At 36.7% G+C, this 22,642-nt stretch overlaps 1 protein-coding gene across 2 annotated transcripts in view; it reads right to left on the reverse strand.

Moving 5' to 3' along the window:
- LOC114664844 (cytolytic toxin-beta-like) overlaps positions 1-22,435 on the reverse strand; it is a 45,272-nt gene extending 22,837 nt beyond the window's left edge. The window contains exons 1-3 of one of the 2 annotated variants that reach the window (XM_051925063.1): positions 22,193-22,435; positions 20,183-20,286; positions 11,602-13,338 (exon numbers count right to left, since the gene is read on the reverse strand). In XM_051925063.1, the coding sequence (XP_051781023.1) occupies positions 11,602-13,338; positions 20,183-20,279 (1,834 nt within the window). In that variant the 5' untranslated portion in view covers positions 20,280-20,286; positions 22,193-22,435. Of the gene's footprint in view, positions 1-11,601; positions 13,339-20,182; positions 20,338-22,192 lie in introns of both variants that reach the window. The other variant, XM_028819134.2, reaches the window with a different exon arrangement.
- Positions 22,436-22,642: the final 207 nt, after the last annotated feature.

The following is a 22,642-nucleotide window of genomic DNA, read 5'->3' on the forward strand; positions in this document are numbered from 1 at the left end:
GATGAACTCAACGCGTGTTTAAAATCCATGCTTCTCCCACGGTCGGTTATATGTCGCGTGTTCTCGGGTAGGTACACCAAAAAATGTATACATTTAAGCATGTAATGGGCAAAGAAAAAATGAGGTATACCCGAAGCCACTGCAGTAGTACTCAATGTAACTTTACTTCTTAAATGTTAATGTTTTACTGTTTAATAATTTATACGCTTCTTATATATTGTTCAAATTCTTTTATCAAAATACCAGTGACAGCGCAATGCACGATAACATGGAGTGAATACACCATACGCATCTGCCCACGGCCGCCCTGGTGTGCGCAGATAGGAGTTGATTGTAAAATAAAATAAACATAAAAAGAGTAATACATTCATCACCCATAAAGCGGATAGCAGACGTGACGTATTATATGTGTACCACATTTCAAGTCAATACGTGAAACGGTTTGCAAGCTACATGTGATTTAAAATCCTGGACAGACCAACGAAAAGCCACGGTAGCAAATTATAGAAGAAGATTTTACTGTTTAATAATTTATATTTATATGAAATGTGCTTCTTATATATTACTTCATATTCTCATATGATAATGATGTTAATGTTGTTTATATTGATTTCTATGTTATTGTAAGTGCATCTATGTGTGTATATGTATGTATGTATGTGTATATATATATATATATATATATATATATATATATATATAAAAAATATATATATAAAAATATATGTGTATATGTATATATAATATATCTGTATATGTGTGTATATGTGTGTGTATATGTGTATATGTATATATATATGACAGCAACACTCATAACAATGACAACACAATTACATTGACAATCATGTTACGTTATTTTTAAAATGTTTCCTTTACTTTTTCATAACCTCTTTAACACACTACTTCTCCGCTGCGAAGCGCGGGTATTTTGCTAGTATAAAATAAAAGTCTGTTATATTATATTCTGGTCCTTTTATACCTTTGAGTTGCGCCACCTCCTTTAAAATTTCTGTGCATATAGCAACAGTCCATTCTGGTTGTTCATAGGACATCTGCTAATTTCTTAGTCATATCTTAGTCATGCTTCAGTACATTTTGTATATTACATCAGCCTTTCTTCTGGTACATTCTTTATTTACTCGACCATCTCATCATTTTTCCTAAACCAGTTCTTATATTTCAGTGTACATTTTGTTGTTCACTTGACCTTTATCTGGTTTCCTGGTGTGCCTGAACAGGTTTCCGACATTTATTAACCCTTTAAGATGAATGCAATGTTACCCTAAAATTATTTTTCCACACTAGTACAATGTCGTAATCGTAGCCAGTGAAAATCCACAGCTGTGGCGAAGTGCACTAGTCTGGGTTATTTCCCTGCTTATGTTTATTTTCATTTTCTATGTTTTCTTTGTTTGTTATAAAGAAAGTGTGTATTTTTCATTAATTCTGCTCAATTTTTTTCTATTTAGCATCATTTTCCATTCCTTGTGTTTTGAGGGTAGAACCCCAAGAGAGGTTCCACCCAGACCTCACAGCTGAAGTACCGCTCACAGTCTATATATAGTGACCCTGGGGAATGAATCCTTTGTGGTTCATTAATATTTGGAGAGTGCTGTTCTTTGTGAGTATTGGCTTGGATTTTTGCTTCTCTTCTTGATTACTGGATTGAGGATTAATATCTGTTTCTGTGAGCTGCCTTGTTAGGTGAGCCCTGTTTGCCTTTACATTTTTTCCTTGAGTGCAATTTTTGGTTCTTCTTTTGTTTAATTCAAATAAACTTAATTATTCCTAAAGAGTTTGTATTCTACTTGGCTCTTAAATCGGGAGCGTTTTAACAGTTCTTTTCCTTTGTGGGGTATTTTTGTGTATTAAAGTATATTTTGTAACATTTAACGGTATATTTTAGTCCTTTGTAGGCTTAAGCTTGTTTGTGGAGTTTAGTGTCAGGCTGCCTTAGGTGAGAACTTTTCTATGGGAAAAGGGAAGGACCTGGTCTGTTGTATAGTCTTTAAGAGGACTCACACTATTTTTGTTTTAATTTGGAGTCAGTACTGTAACAAATGAGGTGTGAGGCCTTCAAATAAGCAGCAGAGCAGGCCAGGGTCTCCTCTGGTCTGTTGAAACAAACCTCCCCAAACTCCAGTCACCTCTCCCAATACTGCCTGAGACTGCGGCCAGCCCAGGGAAAGAAATGTGGAAACTGACTTTAAACTTCCAAATGCCTATAAAAATTTTTAAATAACATTGATGTTTCCCAAGAAGATGGAAACCATAATAAAAACCTTTGGCTTGGAAAGACAAACAACAAAATAATCTTTATAAATAAAAAAAATCTGTAAAAAGCTTATAAAGGCAAAATGGAGCTGCCAGAAAGCCTATCCACAAATTACAAATCAAAACACAATCCTTAATCAGACATCAAAATCCAGAGCAGAAAATAATCTGAATACCAGAAACTGTACAAGAAAAGAAAAACACTTGCTGAAACTCCAAACAATTTCAATACACCATGTGTGAGTTCTCCTCTGGCTTTGCCATAAATAGCTTGAGGGAGAGCTCAGTAGTTGTAACGTCAGGGTGGCCCTGCCTCTTAGGGTTTCACCCACGAAGAGGATAGAACATTAGCACATTTTAAGTGACACTACATAATTATAAACACAACAGAAATTAAATAAAAATAAAACACATAACAACATGTAATACCATAACAATCTGACTATTATTCTGCTGCTCATCATAACCTGTGGGTGTAAATTCTGGCCAGGTTACTGTATATTTGGTGTCTGCATGGTCTCTCTATGTCTGTATCTATGTCTCATATCAAAAAGCCGGGTCTGCTTAGATATTTAAATGAACAATTTTTATTTGCCCGGTGTGCGCATGGATGGCACACTCATCCTACATGTGTACACGGGGCAAATTAAGAGTGTTTAATGAAACCCCTGCACCTGTTCTTCAGCTCATTTTGTATATTCCTTCTGTTTCTTGTAAATTTGACAATTTTAATTTTATCATTAGACCTTTTTCTAGTTTCTGATGGCTTTTACAGGGACATAACAACTGACACGATGTTATCTTAAAAAGTTGCTTGGCACAGGCAATATGCACCACCCATCTTCAAAGAGTACGAAATGTTGACACATTGCATGGCATGCAGCAGCCTTTTACAAAAGCTCATTCTTTCTTTCTTTCTTTCTTTCTTTCTTTCTTTCTTTCTTTCTTTCTTTCTTTCTTTCTTTCTTTCTTTCTTTTATATTATTATTCATGTTATTAATTATTAACATTGATTTTGTGCTCTAGCTTGTTACTATAATCTTTAAAATATTTTAGGAATTGAAGATATGCTCTGTCATCACAGACCCATGCATCAGCCTGTCACAACTGCCTTTCAGACAAGCTGCAGACTTGAGAGATGTCACAAGGTGAATACAAAGGATCTGAAGGCTACCTTATGTCTGCAACATCTGAGAAGATAAGAGACCCTAAGAACATAAAGTGGGATGTATTTAATATCCCCTTACTTAGTTAGTAGTGCTGTGGTCACTGTTACCTAAGGAGCTCTGTTACACCTTATCAAAGAAGCAGCTCATCCAATGATGAAAAGGCAGTTATCCGGAACAAGGATAAAAGTAAGGTGGTAAAGTTTCAGAACTGGTAAGCTTCGCTATAATAAAAAATGTTCAATCTGCTTTTAAATAAGGTAAATGAACTGTCACATCTCATGGAGAGTCGTGGCACATTCAGGCACTGGGGCAATTTGGGGAAGACTGGTTTAAACTTTTTATTTCAAATGCTAATTAATGTTGGAGAGGTTTCATACAGGAGGGAGACTGGAGATTTTTGTGAATGAGCAATGGTGAAAAGCAAGTACATTATGATTAAAAGTGAAATTTGAGTCATGCAGATATTGATGTTACCTGTGGAATTAATTTTCATCATCCTGGTTATTGCTGATTAATTCAGCAAGAAAAATTATTCCCTCTGTTACCAACAATCTAATAATAAATCATTCTGACCTTAGAACGTCAAAGAGGGACATTTGGTTGGGACATATATCATTATGTTCCTTTTGTGGACAAAACAAATCTCAAATGCTCTATCCAAATGTTAATGTCTTTAAATATAAACCTGTGGTACAACTGGAGAAGCCTGACATCATCTTACTGCCACCTATAAGATTATTATTGACAGTAGCAATTCTCTTATTATTCAAGCCAGAAGTTTCTGTGTTAGTTTGGGGGGTTGTGATTTGTTATTATATTTATATTTCTCTTGAGCTTCCATAAAGTTTTAATTTGGCCTTGGGAACAAATAAAGTATCTATCTATCTATCTATCTATCTATCTATCTATCTATCTATCTATCTATCTATCTATCTATCTATCTATCTATCTATCTATCTATCTATTGTGACAAATCTATGGGGGCGTGCCAGCCACCCAACCTGACAAAGACAGACACTAGAGGCATACTTTCAAAAGCACGCTTGATTTTATTTTGTTTTTTCACTCGTGGGCACGTCTTCCCCATTCCCACAAGTACACAACAGAGTCTCCGCACAAGCACAATCACATCCCAATCCTTTACATTTGTTTTCTTTTTCTCGGCAAGCTTTGTCTCCCGACTCTGGATCGAGGAGTGGTGGCTGCTGATGACACTGTCTTTCTATCTATTTGATATCAGTGGTTAACATTTTTCCATAACATAGACAACACTTCTGGGGCCTCATGCATAACACTGTGTGTAGAATACACACTAAAACATGGCGTATGGACAAAACTGGAAATGTTCGTATGCACAAAAAAATGCAGATACATAAATCTTTGTGAATGCCAACTTCCACGATCTTCCGCTCCATAAATCCCGGTCAGCGTGAAAAGTAACGCACGTGCATGTGCCTTCTACCACTCCGCAACTCCTCCCTGAATTACACCTCTTTGAATATCAAAATCAATATAAATAGCCCTTAAGCTCAGTGTTCTGTGAAAAACAATGGCAAAAGCACGGGGGAAATAGAAGAATTTCAGCAAATACCAAGTGGAGGCAAGGAAAAACGTACTATTTGTTGGTTTAAACAGTGGTATAAACAACAAAAGGAAGTTGATCGAGTGACATAGAGTGTTGGAGAAACTCAAAAGTTCAAGTCCACAAAGTCGCACAGTGCACGAAATAAAAAAGAAGTTGTCAGATATCAAAGTTGCTGTGAAAAGGCAAGTCGTAGCCCACTGTCTGAGTGTCATATGGAAGCTTATTAGGGTACAAAGAAAAGAAAAAAAAATAGACACACAGTGAGAAACAAAGCACGGAACTTTAATCTTGAAATTTCCACTTTAATCATGTAGTTTATTTTGTTATTAAAGTAGAACATCATAAACTTCATCTTTAAATCATTTAATTTACTAGTCTGTCAAATACCATAGTAACTAAAGTATCATGTTAAAAGCTTTGTATTGTATTTGTTCTTCTATGTGCTCTATGTGTGTGAATCACTACGTGATTCTTAAATAGTCTTTCTCTCCCTCCGACAGGACACAGAATCCATTACATTCATGATATTACAGCTCTCTGAATAATTTAAATACTGAGATGTATACTTGTTATCATTTTCATGGTGATAGGAATTAAAACATGTTATTAAACATGGGAACACGGTGGCGCAGTGATAGTGATGAATTGGCGCCTCATCCATTGATTGAGAACAATTGAGATTGTTCCTGTCACCCGCACAATGCTTGCTGCGCCATGTGTGACCTTTAATGAAATAATTTATTACAGCAGTACTGTCTCTTTCAAACATACTAACCTCCAATTCCTGTCCTTCCTTTTCTTACTCCAAGTAACCAATCACCATACAATCAGCTCTGTAATAGATGTTAAGCCATCTGTAGGCTTAGAACGCTGATTCTTCAAAACCTTTAAGCAACATTGAAACATCTTCATAGTATATGTTTAATTATTCTATTCATCTATCCTTCCAGTGTTGCGCCAGCCCCAGCAAGAATACAGCACGAGGCAGGAACAATCCCTGAAAGGGTGCCAGCTCATCACTAGCGCTGCGACATGGTGCCCTCACATGTTTAATTATTAACCATATAGATTATTTAAATAATGTTAACAATTTATCTGTATAATGTAATAAATATATTTTGCTGCATTTCATCTTAAAAATGATAGCGTCATCATATGTAAATACGTGCTTTATAAAGTGGCTCAGGTTGTGTAATATTATAACTGTATCACAAGTTTACAGTGAGGTAATTGTACTTACAAGTACAAACAGTTCTACAAGGAGCACTTGATAGACTGATTGAGTGCGTTTATAGTTCTTGGGATGAAACTGTTTCTGAACCGCGAGGTCCGTACAGGAAAGGCTCTGATGCGTTTGCCGTATGTGAGCATTTCAATAGACAGCGTGGCTGAGGCAGCGTGTGCTTGATGCTGTTTATTGATAATTCTCTTTCCGATCAGCTGCTGTACAGCTGTAATTCCACACTCACATGCAGTGATATAAATACTCCGAGTGGTGCAGTGAGAGTAATATGGAATAAGATGATCCGCTATGGCAACCCCTAATGGGAGCAGCTGAAAGTAGAAGAAGAAGGTGCAGTGAGAGGAACAACGCTAAAGCAGCTATAGTATTTGGAATAGTTTGGCTATTCTGTGGACCATTATATTGTTACAGGTTAATTTCAATCAGATGCCTTAAACTAATAAACAATATGCGGTTAATTTCAGTGTATATGATAAAGCCGTATCAGGGATGTGGATCTAAAAAAGAAAGGGAAACCACACTGCAACAAAAGCACTGCTTTGACGCTGGGTGCCGCCAGTTTGCAAAACCAAGCAGAGAATTTGCATACGGCAAGCATTTAGCTGGCATGAAAATGTGCATGGCTTTACACCAAGTTTAGGTTTAACATCGCGATTTGAGCGTGGAAATGGGAGTACGCAAAATTGTTGTGCGTACGCACCGTTTATACATGAGGCCCCTGGAGTCCGAAAAAACACTTTCTTATTTCATCCCTAAACTCTTTGTACAAAAGAACTTGACAAATTCTTGTGGCTTTCTGAAATAAAAGATCCTGTAAACAGGTTACAAAAAGGTATAGTTGCAGGGCCAGATCCCTGTCTTGTGGAATTTATTAAAATGTGTGCAACACAATTAGCACCATTGTTGTTATCAATGTTTACTGACACCATTGTTGTTATCAATGTTTACTGAGTCTGGAAACAATAATGTCCTATTAATAAGAGTAGATGAAAGTTCAGTTACTCCAGTTTTACTTGGAAATAATGATATAAAGATCCCAAGTAAGAATATTTGAGAAATAACTAGGAATAAGAGATACAAAGTCAAAAACAAACAAATTAATTGAAAACCAAGAATTCGACCACACTATTTCCAAGGCCAAATTGCAGGACAAAATCAAATATTTGAGCTAAGTAAAAAAACAGAGAAGCAAAGTAATAGGATTTACAGGCATAAAACCCACAAATGCTTCCAAAGATGACCTTTTAACTAGCTGCATCATTACCTGGAGGGCGCAACCTATCAAGACAGTCCATAACAACACGAGATGCTGTCCTAACAACAGAAAATTACAAAAGGCAGTTGTGTTTCAGTGAATGATAATTTTGATGGACACACCAATGAGAAGGCACTGATTTTATAACTGAAAGTGACTTTAATTCAATTACAAGTAACTACAGATTCATTTTAAAAACTAGCTGCACTCATCCCTCTGGAAACTCTGCTCTCACATTCTCCATATTGACCTCTAAACCCTCTGAAACTTGCTCTCTGAAACTAAAAAGCTGATGAGCCGCTCCCTCCCATGGGAACTGAAAGCAGACAATCGCTTTGTTTTATGGACCACAAAGCTGAGATCCAGTCTGTCAAGCCAATCTGTATGCCAGTGGCCTAAGAAAACTGAGAAGCTGAGAAGTTATTACTTCAAGAATAAAACTTCAGCATGTGAATCTTTGTCCCAGAAAGAATAATGCGTTATTTATGAAGTTTCAGATGACACAACAAACAGCCTAACTGAAGAAAGCACTGCACACAACAGAAAAGGATCATGTCGCAAAGAGAAAGAGTGCATTCCAAACCAAGAAGAATCCTCCACTTGAAACTGGAGCATAAACAGAGGCAACTCCACACAACATTGGACATTATTGAAGAAAAAATAGAATACTTATTAACTCTTAATAACCAGTAAACAGTCAGCCTCTTTTGTGTTATGTATTTGTCTATCTAGTCCAGTACTTCTTAAACTTTTTTTTCCTGTGACTCAATTTCATCCTCCTGGCAGAATTGTCAATAACTGTCATATCTTTGGACCCTTTGGAAAATCACCTGTGATTGTTGTCCCGAATGGGCTGATCCCCCTTGGACAATCACTGCCTATGGTTGCCTTGTCCTTGCCCTGGGAGAATCACAGGCAATAATGTTTGGGGGCTTCTCCTTGCCTATTATAAACTATTTGCAATCTTTTATCATTCAGTAGTATTATGATTCATAACTCAGGGCAACCCAGACTAGGTGGTGGCCCATAGTTTAAGAAACACAGGTCTAGTTTGTCTTATATGTTAATATACTAGCTGTCCCCCATGGCTCTGCCCGCGTATTAGTGAAACAGGACAAACTTTAAAAAACGATAATGAAAAAAAAAGTAATAATTTGTATTGAGAAGAATTTATATTGATAGCTTTTGTATCCGATGGCCTCTTGATATACCATATTTTTTTTTTTTGCTATCAGGGATGAAAATGTAGCTGTGATCTCTTTGGTAAAAATGTAAAAAGTTGGCAAGGTATCTCTGGCCAAGCAGAAGGTAGGTATGCTTCAACATCAAACATTGCCACTGAATCTGATCATGTTCAGCTCTGATGGGAGACCATCCCTGACATGGGGAGAAGAGCACGTGGCCGTGATATCTCTGTCATTGAGCAGGTACCTTCTCAAACACACGTAGCTGTGATCTTTCTCTCAAAAATGTCAAACGTTTCCCTTAAAACAATCTCTAGATGATAATGTGTGCTGAACAAACAGGTATCGCTAGCTAAGTGGAGGCAAGGTGCGCTCCAATATTTGGCAAGATATACAGTGACTTGAACAGAGGCTGATGCATGAGTAAGGAGGGCCTCACTCTGCTCCATACTCCTGATGTCACACTTCCCCCTCCACTCGGCCAACAGCCTCTGTCTCAGATTAGTGTGAATAAATTGCTCCTGCAAGCGAACTATGATACTTAGCATGATGAGAGAAGTCGTAAAATCAACTGAAATGTTCAAGCAAATTATAGAAAAAATCCTGATCTAAATCCATTAAGTAATTCTCTGGTGAAAAGCAAACAGATATACAGACAGACAAACAGACAGATAGACAGACGTTGGATTTTGTATAGATAGAGATATGCAGTTAACCTATTTCTATAATCCTTCTGTTTATCAATAAATTGTATTATTCTGTTTCTTAAAACAAATGTGCTTCACTTACCTTGATGCAAGTCTAACAGCTGTATACAACAGAGAATGTTAAGGTAAATAAAGTAGAACCCTTACCGAATTATATTACTTAATTACTGTCAAGTGAAATGTCTTCCATATTCCTACAATAACTGACAAAGATTTAAATAATGAAGACATTCATAACATTGGTGGGCATTTATTCAAACCCATTTTATGATGAGGCAGTTCTTTTTTTAGTCTTTCATCTAAATATGGAGTCATCAATTTCTGTGTACCCTCATCTCCTTCAGCCACTGCAGATGCTTTCCATGGTCTATGACTTTAAATATGTGCTTACAAAAACACTGAGAACACCCAGAAGTCAACGATATCCCCCGTTAATTGTATGTGCTGGTAACTGTAGCATCTGCAGCATCATATGAGAGTTCTTTTACTACTTTTTTAAGTCTTTTAATCTCTTTCTATCATTCAGTGCCTTATAGCAGGGGGATAAATAGTAATTCTGGCCAATGGGGAAGACAATAATACAGTCTGAAAAACATAAAGAAATTGGTCAGATCATTTGCTAAAGGAAACAGACGACTTATGTTGTCAACTGATTTTTCTTCATCCATTATTTAAATTGGAGGGAATGGGTTTTGATAAGAAATGTATTAGTGTTAATCCATTGAGCAGCAAGAAGGAAGTTTTTGTAGCAATAATTTTAATGCTGTCTTTATTTCACCTTGCATTGTGCCAAATAAGAGGTATTGCTTACCAACTAAAACCCAAACCTTTTGAGCTTTATTTACAACACAAAGGTAAATTCTGTCAAGGACAAAACTGAACGAATCTTCTGTATAATAAAACACTAGGTCTGTGTGTCCAGTCCTTCAGAGGGTGTGAGATGCACAAGCAGGAGTAAAGTCACACACTGAGTTGCCGTTATAGTCTTATAGTGTAAAACTGGAAAGAAGGAAGACACCTCGAAAATAATGACAGAGTCTGAGAAGCAGGTTTTACAGGAACACACTCAACAAATAGAACGTTGATAAAGAGGCGTTTACACACACACAAATACAGAGGAAAGGCACTGAAGGTACACATAGGGCAAGAGATAGCAAATATTTTTAATTAATACTTTTACCTGTCTTTAGCAGGTACTTTCAAAAAGACAGGATGTCTTTTGAGAAACTAATAATTCACTTTTGTTTGCTTTATTTTCACAAAGTGTGCATTGATCTACAGTTCTAGAGCAGTATACCATTTACATGTAAAATATGTTTAAAATAGGTATAAATAAAATTGTAATCTGAGTACTTGTTTGCCAAGCACACAAAAAAATGGCTCATTTCCACAAAATTTTATGTGTGAGGTTCCCATTGGTCCAACTTAAAAATGGCATATTGGGGAGAAGGGGTGTAATGGGAGGGGGACAATCTGGAAAAAAAAAAACATAGGGACTACAATTCCCATCAGGTAGCAGGGGTGTGCTGAGGATGGTGGGAGGACATTGATATCAATGCACAAAACATTTTTCTACTGGCCTAAGCAGGATATCACTTTACAAACCACAAGTACAGCATATTTCGTCTCAACTATAATTTGTAAAGCAGTTTATTTTTTTGCACTGAATTGCAGCTTTTGCCTAAGAATATGTCATTTAATTTTTCTAAAGGCAGTTTTTTCCCCCCATTTTTTCATACCCAGCAGTAGGTACTTTAGCTACTGAAAGACTAAATAATATTAAGTAAATCAAAAAAAAAAGTTACCTACTAACAGATATACGAATTAAGTGGACAAGACAATGTCAAGCTTTGTTGGTCTGAATATCCTGCTCTCGTCAAGATTGTTCTAATGTTCTAATACCCGCATACATGTATAGAATTTTTGAATTCAAGCTGAAATTCTTAAACCTCCAATAAAACAGTATACTCATAATTATGAACTTATTAACCTAAGTCCATCTGTCAATATTGAAAAACAAATTTCAGAATTCATATCCATCTTCAGACTCACTATGTTACCCACAACATGTTATCTCATCTGCCTGGGCTTGTGTTCAAATGTATGATATCACTTCAGTGTTTAGGTACCTTAGAATGGTGGTTAGTACAGAAACGTACTATATAATAAAAAGATGAAAATTACCTGAGTCTTCAGTGTGTAACAAGATGACTTCACTAGGAGGTCCCACACCTGCCTCACACACAGCTGCATATCTCACCTCATACCTTGTAGACTTCTGAAGATCTTTCAGAATGAAACAGTTTTCAGTATTATCAGTCACTTGTGAACTCCACTCTTTCTCAGTTTCTTTCCGGACCTGCACCAGATATTTCATTGTCTCCTTTGATCCATGGAGCGGGAGAGAAAGTTTTATTTCTGCAGAGTCACTCAAAGCTTTGACCACTTTTGGGACATCTGGAATTGAAGGAGGCTCAAAGTCTGGATTACGCAGCTCTCCATTACAATAGAGGAGAATTGAAATGCATTCTCGCTTCTCCATAGGCTGATCTGTAACCACAAACTTGATGGCTCTGTTCTGTCGGTTGTTAACTACAAAATCAACAAATAATGTCTTTCTTTCTCTTATTTTGTTAAAGCCCATCTGTGAATATATCCACTCATCACCGTTCTCTACATTGCTCTCCATGTCTTTGTCTCTGCCATTTTTCAGCTTTCTACATTTAACATAATTTTCCATTGTATTTAAACTTTTGCTTTCGTTGCTCAGCCTGTTAAAATTGAAACTTATAATGTAATTAATATTTGACTCCAAAAGCAAATTCTCTGTTATATCCATTTTTCCTGTAAGAAGTGATACATTCCCATTTTTCATATCTTTCACAAGAGTTTCAATCACTTGTATCTCTTTTTGCAGTGAGCTCAGCCAACCCTGTAACTTTGGTTGACTAAAGGGGGACATTCCATGCGTCTCAAGGAAATCAGCCAATGCCGTTTCTGTTGCTGTTCCTCCACGAATTGATGGGATAATCTCAGCAATCTTTTTTTGAAAATGCAGCTTGTAGTCTCCCAGCAATGTTTTGAATCGAATGACTTTCTGCTCTATGCTATAGAAACACTTCACTGTAAAATCTGTTAAAAGATCATTGCACATCATATCAGCTTCTAATAAAGAGTCCAGCACACGTTCTACCTGGGTGACCAGATGAATGCTGATCTCATACATCAGCTTCGCAGCAACAGGCTCCAGCAAACTGAGAGGGTAAAGCCACACAGTAATGGGCACTGCTTGCTCATCATCCTTACCCAGTAAAGCGGGCAAGGTCTTGTAGACATCTAGGGCAGTTAAATAGTCAACTGGAAGATTAGGAATACGAATGTCTCCATGGAATGTACAGCGGATTTTTTCCAATTCCTCTTTTTCCTTATCACAAAAGTCCACTGCCCCTTTGCCTTTAATGGTGAAATGTGGGATTTTACTAACAGATACTTTTAGATGCCCTGCAATGGTTTGAACAGATTCATCTTTAGAAATGTCTCTGTCAAACACCAGGAGTGCTCGAGCACCATACAAAATCGCTGTAACCACATGAGTTGCCATCCCCTGCCTAAATACTTCCTCGTACGTGACATTGTTTCTACTGAGTTGGCTCATCGTCAACTGCTTGAACATGGTGGTCATGAAGTAATTCAGAGTTACCCGCACTTGATGCTTTGATGAGTTGCTGTTGTTTAGGTATTTGGCTGAACCTTCCACCTTTACAAGGCCACAGGCAAAACTTCCCCTCAGTGAGGAGTTGATATCAAGCGCCTTAGCCTTGTCAGTCAGAGAGTTAGAAGTCTCCAACAAATACTCTGTAAGAGGCTGAGGGTGAATACCAACATCTCTTTCCAGGTCTGTTTTATTCCAGAGTGTCACCCCTATTGAATGAAATAAATCAGTAATTATTACATTTTCAAGTGTTCTTTCTACGAATAAACTATACAACAGTCTGCAGCTATTTACCCCAATCTGAAATTAGTAACAAATAATTAATTAATATAATTTACTTGATAAAGGGGCAGCATGACAATAGATTATAAGTGTTGCTTCAGTGACTTAGTTACCATCTGTACTGTGTTTGCTTGTCCAATCTCCACAACTTTCAGCTTGTCTTTGTCCAAAAGATGTTATAAGATTGGTTCCACACTTTGTGTTTAACTCCATAGTAGATGACTGCTTAAAATACATTAAACTCTCCTGTGTTTCCTGTATCCATGAGAATGTATGGTTAGACGTCTTTGTAAGTCTAGTAAATTAGGTTATTACTGAACAAAAATTCTTAAGAAAGTGTTTATATTAATTCAAAAAAGTGGCAACACGTTAGGTTAGGTACTGCAAACATGCATCATCTACTCTTCTGTAACAAAATCTTCACTAAGGCTTCTTTGAGTCTGCATAACACTTTTATAAAACATTAGTAGGTCAGTTATTCATGTCTGTGCAATGTGGCATTATGACATGATGGTAAAATGACTTTTTAATATGAAGGATTTAGAGTTCTTATACTAAATATTTAATGTCAAAAGTAATGCGTATTAGTTGAGGCACCTCAAACCACTCCAAAGTAAAGTTCTGTTAGTCGGTCACATTGCAGAGATGAATAAACACTTTACTGAGTCTTTATAAGTGCTATGAAGACCCAAAGGAGTTTTTGTTAAGGTCTTGTCACATAATATTAAATGAGTAATAAATGCATTTTTGCGGTACCTAAACTAAAGTGTTACTGAAAAATCCTATAAATCTTTGAACATGCTTTATTATAGTCGATACTGCCATAACTTTGGCTGGATCCATACTTCAACCACTTTAGGAAATCTGGTAGCCTTAAAAAGTCCAATGAAATTTATAATTTCATATACAAATGATACTTTCCTAAACAGGATAAGAACTCTTTAATGTGCTGTATATAGCTGAGAAGAACCTTGAAAAATATTACTGTATCGTTAAAGTATGCTTAAATATTTAAGTGAGAGACAGAGGACTCAAATTAGCCTTTTTATGCCAACTGCTGGAGAGCAGCCTTGAAGAGAACCTTGGGCTTCTTCAGTGCGCTTCCACCAGTGCTGTCTAAACTTTGGATGTCAGCCATTTGGGTTTAGGCAGGAGACGCCTCCAAAGTGTTCTTTCAGTGCTGTATATGCTGTCCCCCTCCACCTGCTGTTTACAGAGCTTCTCCAGATATTCCTGCCCCTTCAGGCAGTCTGCTGCCATCTGAGGATCCTGGTCCAGAGGTTCTACAGTATGTTTTCAAAATATTGCAAAAGATATTTTTGACATAAATATGAAACTCCACTGGACATCATCATATATTCATAATGTCCTGAAGAAGTATTAAAGGTGGTTTACCATTTGTCTCTTTCCCTTATCCTAATGAGATTGCACACACTCACACTGTAAAAACTGTGGCATTGGTAATTTATTTTAGAAGAGACAAAATGATTTCTTATTTATTGATTTCACAATAAACAATAAATGGATGCAAAAGGTACATCCTTTCTCTATAAGGAAAAAAAGAGTACCCATAAGACTATTGGACTGTTGAGCTTTCACATTAGCCAGCATTTCTCTAATCCAATAACTCATTGACCTTCTTTTGACAACTCATACACCTTCCTCTCTGCTAAAGGGGCCCCAGGAAGTAATTCAATTGCACAATCATAGTTTCTGTGGTCACCACAAAACACACTTCTGTTTGCTAAAATCTCCCTTGAGGTCTATATAATGACTGGGTTTTAAGTTTTCTTTATGGGTGATAGTCAGCGTTTTCAAAGAAAAAACACTCCATGACACTAGAATATTTGAGAATTGAGTTTTGTCAACCAGAAAAATCCTTAAATCACTTTAGGACTAGGACTGTCACAAACAAAAATGGTAAGGTACTCTACATATAAATGCCAATTTTTTATCATAACAGATGAGCATATTCAATTTCCCCCTCCCAGTTGAACTTCCATCATTTGAGTAGATTTTCGTTTTTTTTTTTTTTAATTTTAATGAAATTTGAGTTGTTTTAAAAGCCCTGAGAAAAGAACATTTTAAGAAGTCCCAGCACATAATTCACAAGATTCCACAATAACAGTTGGGTCTAATGCAAAATTGTGAAGGTGTAGACCCCAGTTTCCTACTTTTAATAGTAGTTTGGGACAACCACAACAAAAACCTAATTCCCCTTTTTAAAATTATTTGAAACTTTAGGACTTAATTTCTCATTTTCAAGGGCATCAACATTTGGTGATAATTCCTTTGCCCTTTGCTTCTTTATTTCAGGAAAAAGGAAAACAAATCTAATCAAATTTACAGGAATATATGAGTGTAGATTATTAATACTTAAACTGTCACTAATTATATCTAAAAACTCATATCCTTCTGGTTCACTATTTGTAAAACTGTACCTGTTAATTAATATTTGAATAATGAAAGTCCCCCATGACTATAATATCCTTCATTAATATAAAGAAGCTGTGGTCAGATGGCTGTTTGAAATAATCTAAAAATGACAAATGACTGTTCACAACAAGATGGTAACAGCACCGTCATAACAATAAAAAATTACAAAGAATATCAAAATTGTGAGAAGTAAATGAAATGAACAAAACTGGAACTGAAAAATCCAGGAACCTCTCATCACAACAAATGTATGAAAACCTAAGAGAGAAATATAGGTGTAAGAGGCAAAGCTATTAGAAGGTCTTTTTTAATGGGCTTGGCAGAAGAATCATTAGTGTTTTTAGGAGGGTTTTTACACAGAAGTACTCTATTATCATTTACCAAGATATTAGGGCAAAACCAAACTCAAAGTCAAAACAAAATATAAAAAAGCCACAGTCTTTTCTCTAATAATTTTGTTTTCACCACTGCTTGAATGGTAAGTCTTTCATAAATGTGCTTGTTATGTTTTTGTCAAAGCTGGGATGTTTCCTTGTGTGTGTGACCATCTTTATTACTGCAGTCTTGCCAACTGCATGCACCGTGCACATGAACACCACATTGCATAGGAATGTGACCCATCCTCAGCCACAAAATGGTGGCACCATTTAACCACATTAAGTTGTCAGCGGCCATAGAAAACACAGACACAAAATAGTGATTTGATGATGTCATAAACACAAATTGCACTCGGTTTCTGTACAATGTGACACAGTCCTATTTCTTAATGCGTTCTCCCTTTTGTATTAGTGGATAGAAGTGTCTACACCCTAACATTTATCTCACAATTGTGATATAATTTATCTCAAATGCTAATCTAGCTGAAATCCTGATTGCACTAAAGACAAAAAACACAATCATTGAATACAAAAATGAACACACTGTCACATACATGCACAAGAAGACCGCTTAAGGGCTCTGGGGCCTCATGTATAAACGGTGCGTACGCACAGAAATGTTGCATACGAACCTTTCCACGCTCAAATCGCGATGTATAAAACCTAAACTTGGCGTAAAGCCACGCACATTTCCACGGTAACTCATACCTTGGCGTACGCAATTTCTCCGCTCGGTTTTGCAGACTGGCGGCACCCAGTGTCAAAGCAGTGCTACTGTTCCTGTGTGATCACCCTTTCTTTCTTAGACCCACATTCCTGACGCGGCTTTATAAATACACTGAAATGAACTGCATATTGTTTATTAGTGTAATGCATCTGATTGTAATTAACCTCTAGCAATATAATGGTCCAGGGAATAGCCATAGTATTCCAAATACCATAACTGCTTTAGCGTTGTTACGCTCACTGCATCTTGTTCTTCTTTTTGCTGCACCCATTAAGGGTTGCCACTGCCAGATCATCTTTTTCCATATTACTCTCACTGCACCACTCGGAGTATTTATATCACTATATCTGAGTGGGGAATCACAGCAGCAAATGATCGGAAAGAGAATTATCAGTATACAGTTTCAAGTACACACTACCTCAACCACGGCAAAAAGCGTCAAAGCCTTTCCTGTACGGACCTCGCGTTTCAGAAACAGTTTCATCCCAAGAACTATAAACGCACTCAATCAGTCCATCAAGTGCTCCTTGTAGAACTGTTTGTACTTATAAGTACAATCACCTCACTGTAAACTTACACTACAGTTATAATATTGCACAACCTGCGCCACTTTATAAAGCGCGTATGATGACAATATCATTTTTAAGATGAAATGCAGCAAAATATGTTGCTTATAGTATACAGATAAAACTTTAACTTCATTTAAATAATCTATATTGTTAATAAATAAACATGTGAGGACATGTTGCCACAGCGCTAGTGAGCTACTGGCGCTCCGTTCACGGTTTGTTCCTACCTCGTGCTGTATTCTTGCTGGGACTGGCGCGACACTAGAAGGATAGATGGGTAGAATAATTAAACATGCACTACGAGGATTTTTCAATGTTCCTTAAACGTTTTGAAGAATCGGCGTTCTAAGCTTACAAATGGCTTAACGTCTATTACAGAGCTGTTTGTGTGGCGACTGGAGAAAGAAAAGTATGGACAGGAATTGGAGGTTAGTATGTTTGAAAGAGGCAGTACTTCTGTAATAAATTATTTCATCGAAGGTCGCACATGGTGCAGCAAGCCTCTTGCGTGAGATATGAACAATCACTGCGCCACCGTGTTCCCATGTTTAATAACATGCTTTCATTCCTATCATCATGAAAATGATATCACGTATACATCTCAGTATTTTAATTATTCAGAGAGCTGTAATATCTTGAATGTAATGCATTCTGTGTCCTGTCGGAGAGAGAGAAAGAACGGAAGCACGTAGTGATTCACACACACAGAGCACATAGAAGATCAAACACAGAACAAAGCATTTAACATGCTATTTGAGAAACTAGTAAAATAAACGATTTTAAGATGAAGTTTATGATGTTCTACTTTAATGGCAAAATAAACTACGTGATTAAAGTGGAAATTTCGAGATTAAAGTTGACATTTCGTGCTTTTTTCCCCACTGTGTGCCTATGTTTTTTGTTTGTACCCTAATACGCTTTCATATGACACTCAGACGGTGGGCTACGACTCGCCTTTTCACAGCGACTATGATATGTGATTTCTTTTGTATTTCGGGCACTGTGCGACTTTGTGAATTTGATCTTTCGAGTTTTTCCGACACTCTGTCACTCGATCAACTTTCTTTTGTTGATTATACCACTGTTTAAACCAACAAATAGTATGTTTTTCCTTTGCCTCCACTTGGTATTCGCTGAAATTCTTATATTTTCCCCTGTGCTTTTCCCATTGTCTTTTCACAGAAGGCTATTTATATTGATTTGCATATTCAAAGAGGCGTAATTCTGGGAGGAGTTGGGGCGGGACAGAAGGCGCGTGCACGTGCGTTACTTTTTACGCTGATCGGGATTTATGTAGTGGAAGAACGTGAAAGTATGTGTGCGCACAGATTCCTGCATCTAGATTTTTCTGTGCGTACGCACAATCCCGCTTTTGTGCTTACGCCATGTTATAGTGTGAGTTCTACGCACGGCGTTATACTGTACATGAGGCCCCTGGTGATTGTAACTACTCATCACTCCAGGGGTTGGACCGGATGATTGACAGCTGTAACATCTCTGACATCACTTCTGCTGTCTATCCAGCCAGACACACCTATTCCTGCTGGAAGGACATATGACTGACCAATTTGAAATCAGCACATTGTGAAACTCCCATCTGAAAAGATGTTCTTTTACTGTTTTTTTTTTTGCTTTTCAGTTATATGGGATCACCAGGTGGTTCCCCTACTCTTTATTAAGGTCTCTTACAATATATATATGCAAATATGCTCTAATGATGCAAAACAATATAATAATATATAAAATTATATAATATAAAATTATATAATATAATATAATATAATATCTTCTTCTTTCGCCTACTCCCATTAGAGGTTGCCGCAGTGGATCATCTTCTTCCATAATATAATATAATATAATATAATATAATATAATATAATATAATATAATATAATATAATATAATATAATATAATATTATATAATATAATATAATATAAGATTGCCTGCAATCCTTTACAGTACACTAGGTCATATCATTGTGTATTTGTGCACAAAATGTCAGCCAATGATTCACAACCCACCCCATTCCTTTAGGCTTCCTGAAATCCAATAATAATAATTCTTTTCATTTATATAGCGCTTTTCTCACTACTCAAAGCGCTCAGAGATATTTGCATCCAACTACATCATCCCACTTGTACAACTTAGGAACTGAGTCTTGCCTCTATACTTTATTATGTAACTCTGCTTATAAACATCTCCCTTTAATTTCAATTTGGCTCACAGACCTCTCTCTTCCCTTTACTCCTTCTGCCTGGGTGACCATATTTCATAATGTAAAACATTCTTCCTAACATCCTAATTTTCCTTTCTGTTAATACTCCAATATTGGCTGAAACTACAGTCCTTTTAGATCTGTCTTTGCATCTCAACTCTTATCATCAGAGTCTTGTTGCTTACTTATTGATGATATTGTTAAATCACTGCTTCCTGACTGAGGATGGAGTAGGAAGTGGGAGTTTTTGCTTTTGGTTTGGGGTAAGGGAATCATCAGGCTTAGAATTCTGTTATAAATGTTCCATACAATTTGGCTTAATTTATTAGATTGAAAAAATTCAATGAAAAATTGATTACATACACACACAACCTTAGGTACCAAACCTGATCTGACATTTTATTTTTTACATATACATTAATGATCTGGAGCTGAATGACTTTACCTGGGACAAGTTGGTCATTGCGACAGTCATAAAGCATCCCCAGCTGGAATGGTCGTCCAAGAGCTGCAATTTTAATGGTGACTGATTGTTGCATCATTGTTTCACTGTTGTAGAGATCATAATGAGCTCATTTTCATAGTCTGCTTCATTCCCACCTGGTTAGGACAAGGTGAAGCGTCCATTAACTTATAACAAGCCTACATTCGGAATAAAATGTAAATCAAAGACACATTAAGCAGCAAACAACCCAATTATAATTCCTTCATCTCTTTCTGCTGTCAGTAGATGGCAGTTCAGTAAAATTTATTTCTATAGCACATTTTCATTCATGAAAGTACCTCAGATTACTTTATAATAACAACAGATAAATAAGGTTATAAAGAGGTTTACTAAGAATTAAAAATTAAAAATAATAATCAAATTCTACTCTTTTACTCAATAATAAAGTGATGATGCACCCATATTTCTGATACCAACTGACCAGCCATTCTCAAGCTTCCAAAATTCATCAGTTCTTCCAGATTATTTAGGTGCTGGCTATCCATCATTTGCATGTAACAATTATAATTTTCAATTTTGGACTTCACAAGAACCTCAAAAAAAAAATGGGTCTTATATGCTATATTCCCCTAACAAAATTTTTTTAAACTTGTTTAATTAAAGGTGAGCTTAGAGAGTTTTTCATTACAATACTGGGTTAATGGCTGGTATCCCGAAGGTTGCAGGTTCGAATCCCCGTCACTGCCAAAAGAGATCCTACTCTGCTGAGCCCTTGAGCAAGACCCTTAACCTTCAATTGCTCCAGGAGTGCTGTACAATGGCTGTCCCTGCGCTCTGACCCCAAGGGGTATGCGAAAACTAACAAATTCCTAATACAAGAAATTGTATGAGGCAAAATAAAGAACAAAAAAAAATGTGATTCATATAATGAAAAGTAGTAATTTCAAGCAATTATAGCTGTTTGAAACATTGAGACACTTTTCTACTGAAGTGGACTACAGCTATTTATTTCAGTCCAAATCTTTTACACTTAACATTATAAATTGTAACTAACTGTGCTTTTTCATAAAAAAGAGGAACAAAGCAACAAATGTACATTGTTTTGTGGCCTAATAAGTTTCTTTATTTTCCCAGTAGCTTTTAAATTTTGAAAGCTTTCTCCCTTTAGGAATATCTCTTTTCATTGGTTAATGACAAATATAAACTTACTTTAAGGGACCTGCAGTCATTTCCTCACCCTAATAACCCTTTTTAGTCTCCTTTTTCTCTGTGAAGACTTTTGTCTTACTTTGCCTTTATTATTGCCATTTTGTCAGTTTTCTCTGATAGCTACTAAAGTATTTATTAAAATCCATCCATCCATCCATTATCCAAACCCACTATATCCTAACACAGGGTCACAGGGGTCTGCTGGAGCCAATCCCAGCCAACTCAGAGCGCAAGGCAGGAACAAATCCCTGGGCAGTGTGCCAGCCCACTGCAGAGGACACACACACACACACCCACACACCAAGCACTCACTAGGGACAATTTAGAATCGCCAATGCACCTAACATGCATGTCTTTGGACTGTGGGAGGAAGCCCACAGAGAACATGCAAACTCCATGCAGAGAGGACCCGGAAAGATGAATCTAGGTCTCCTTACTGCAAGGCAGCAGCGCTATCACTGCACTACCGTGCCGCCCATTTATTAGAATATTCTTTCCATTTTATTCCAACGTCTCTGGCCTGCTAGTGTTCTTTAATGGCTCGATTGCATGTGTGTAGGTGAGCACACACACAATCGAAAGCTCACGCTACCACGGTATTCAGCAGGAAAGCCACTCTCACTCCATAACGTTATGAAATCCTATATTAGCAAAGTTCTAATTTTGATTCATCATCTGGAAAGTGCATTTTGCATCCCCCTGTTTACTCACCTTTCTTGACATAATTTTCCTTTCAATGACAGAAACAGCAATACAAAGACCAAACCCATAAATAATCATTGTGAGTGGAAATGTACTCACCTCAGTTTATCTCTCTTTGCCTTCTGGTTTTTGTGTCATCCTCCTGTGCGTTAGACAGAATATTTAATTGATAACATAGATTGATTCATTTATTCAGGTAAAATTTCGTGTTAGCCTAATTGCCAAGGAAATTGTTTGACCTTATTGATAGGTCAAGTCTCAAAAATTCCAGAGCATTAAATAATGCAGTAGGCCTTCACCCTCAGTGCCTTCTCTTAGAGGCTTTGTGTTAAGCTGTTTCCTCTTTTCTGTTTCCTTGTATTGTGGTTGCATTGTGGAATAACTAACTTTACTGTGGTTTTATTAACTTCCTGTCCCAAAACTGAAATAAACCATCTGAGATCCACACAAAAACACATCTTTTATTATTACATAGGTAATTTGGGAATTAAACAGAAAAGGTGATCTTCAAAAATTCTCGCTTTCCAATATTAGCTATTGAATTTCTTT

The sequence above is a fragment of the Erpetoichthys calabaricus genome, chromosome 1, assembly GCF_900747795.2.
Source record: "Erpetoichthys calabaricus chromosome 1, fErpCal1.3, whole genome shotgun sequence".
NCBI lineage: Eukaryota > Metazoa > Chordata > Cladistia > Polypteriformes > Polypteridae > Erpetoichthys > Erpetoichthys calabaricus.